This window comes from Tupaia chinensis, unplaced genomic scaffold (assembly GCF_000334495.1).
Source record: "Tupaia chinensis unplaced genomic scaffold, TupChi_1.0 Scaffold000037_9, whole genome shotgun sequence".
In the NCBI taxonomy this organism is placed as follows: domain Eukaryota; kingdom Metazoa; phylum Chordata; class Mammalia; order Scandentia; family Tupaiidae; genus Tupaia; species Tupaia belangeri.
This window is the reverse complement of record NW_006159492.1, coordinates 1,300,274-1,302,751: the sequence shown is the minus strand read 5'-3', so window position 1 is coordinate 1,302,751 and position 2,478 is coordinate 1,300,274. Positions and strand designations below refer to the sequence as shown.

Here is a 2,478-nt window from a genome sequence, read left to right as displayed (position 1 = left end):
CTGGGCCTGGGGGGACGGGGAGCACACGTGCCGTGACTGGGCACACGGGGACGTTGAACACACGTGCCGTGACTGGGCACGCGGGGACAGTGAGCACACGTGCCATGACTGGGCACGCGGGGACGGTGAGCACACGTGCCGTGACTGGGCACGCGGGGGCAGCGAGTGCACGTGCCATGACTGGGGCACGCAAGGGTGGCGAGCACACGTGCCATGACTGGGCATGTGGGGACGTTGAGCACACGTGCCGTGACTGGGCACGCGGGGACGGTGAGCACACATGCCGTGACTGGGCATGCGGGGACGGTGAGCACACGTGCCGTGACTGGGCACGCGGGGACGGTGAGCACACAGGGGCTCCTCAACCCTTCTCATGAAAGGCTGCTCTTTCATGTTCCTAGGACGGGCTTGTGTGGCTGCACTGTGTTCACGAGGTCTGACTGGTACAAAGCTGAGTGTGCCCAGCATGCGAGTCAGGAGACGGACCCGGGCTGAGTGTGCCTGGCATGTGAGCCAGGACAGGGGACACGGGTTGAGTGTGCCTGGCTCATGAGCCAGGAGACAGGCACGGGCTGAGTGTGCCCGGGCACGTGAGCCAGGAGACGGGCATGGGCTGAGTGTGGCTGGGCATGTGAGCCAGGACAGGAGGCCCGGGCTGAGTGTGCCCGGGCACGTGAGCCAGGACAGGGGGCCCGGGCTGAGTGTGCCCGGGCCCGTGGGCCACGCGACATGTGAGCCAGGACAGGGGGCACGGGCTGAGTGTGCCCGGGCACGTGAGCCAGGAGACGGGCATGGGCTGAGTGTGCCCGGGCACGTGAGCCAGGACAGGGGGCACAGGCTGAGTGTGCCTGGCTCATGAGCCAGGACATGGGGCACGGGCTGAGTGTGCCTGGGCACGCTAACCGAAAGGGATCTGAACCACAGACGAGAGCAAGCTGCCTTCCCAGAAGCAAGCCCGTCACCAGTGGGAACTGTGGAAAGAGAGCTGGAAACGTAAACCTCTCGCATCATCTCCGTGTCAGGTCTGCACAGCTCTCACCACGCCGTGTAGACAGACGTTCATCTTCACCCTGACTTCTGTGAACACAGGATCACCACGATGTGGGAGCTGAGTCCTCTCCTAGGAGGGGCAGACAGGGCCGATACCTCTCCTTGCCCCTTGGAATATCACACTGGGAGTCCGGGAACGAAAGAAAGATGGAGCAGGGAAGAGCAGAGTGGGTTGGTTTAGTCAGAGGCAGAGCGCGAGGGCCGGAGACAGGGGGGCCCGGTTTGGGCTGTTCTGAAGTCTCCCATACCTTTCAGCTCTAAGTGCCCAGCACGCTACAGCCCCATACTTCGGGGTGTTGTTCCTGAGTCCCAGCACCGTGACCGAGGCTCCGCACGGTACTTTCATGGGGACAGGAGGAGGGGCCGTTGCCGGTTGTCTAATTTCTTCTTAGTGAGTGACGTGTGTCACTGTAATGACGGGGTCCAGGTGGGGGCCCAGGACTTCTGAGGGATCCTTCAGTTTTCATCATCCTGGAATTTTAATTATGTTCTATAAAATACACTGACTTTTCTCTCAATTTTTTTTTTAAACAGAGTCAAAACAACTGGTGAAGGTCAGAGCCAATTATGCCAGAGCAAGAAGGCAGCAGGGCCCTCAGGCCACAGACGTCGTGCTGTCCCCATCCGCGAAGCTGCTGTCCCTGGCACAGCTGCAGAACTCCCCGGACAGGGCCGCTTACTGCGTGCTGCATTTCTCTGCAGCCCAGTGAGCCTACCATGTGCTCACTGCGACAGTGACTACTTCACCTTTCAGTCGCGTGCGGTCTAGACCTTTGTTTGAAGACCTTTGGCATTTTATATAAAGGGGGTCGGATGCCTCCAATCTGTTCTGGGAAAACAGTAGACTTAGACACTACAATGCTGGTAAGGTAACTACCCAGTATGTCTTCTAGAGACAACGTGGAGACTACGAGTTTTTATTTAAATGTAGGTTATCAGAGGCAGTGTATACGTAATGTGTGTGTATATTGCATGCGATATTTGATAGGCAGCTGCCACCTAACACTGAGACTGACATTCGCTGATTTAGATGCCGTGTTTTCCAAACCTCCATGTTAAAATCCTACATTGACTGAATAAAAGGAACTGGTAGTGGCCACCGAAGGCCACTTGGCCCCACCTTCCCCGCCTCAGTCTCCAGTTTCAGCTGCAGAGCGGCACAGGGCTCTGTGGTCGTCACTTCTGGGCCACCGAAGGGCCCCGTTCCCACAATGCCTAGTGATGGTTTAGCCTCTTTGTGAGAGGGCAAGCTCTTTATTCCTAATCAGATGACCAGCTTGAGTGGAGTACAGAGCATTTCCAGATGAATCCATTTACCGCAGAACTCCCTGGCACAGAGAAGGTCCGGCAAGCACACGGTCAAAGGGTCGGGGCGAGGGGGGGGCACGGGGCTCACCATGCTGAGATGAAACCCGCGTGTCCGTGAAT

The 2,478-nt window shown here is 58.1% G+C and overlaps 1 protein-coding gene across 1 annotated transcript in view; it reads left to right on the top strand.

The window, feature by feature from the left end:
- Positions 1-2,174, top strand: part of DCDC1 (doublecortin domain containing 1) — a 224,732-nt gene extending 222,558 nt beyond the window's left edge. Inside the window, exon 29 of the mRNA XM_027772760.1 lies at positions 1,585-2,174. Within this exon, the coding sequence (XP_027628561.1) occupies positions 1,585-1,760 (176 nt within the window). The 3' untranslated portion in view covers positions 1,761-2,174. The remainder of the gene's footprint in view (positions 1-1,584) is intronic.
- Positions 2,175-2,478: the final 304 nt, after the last annotated feature.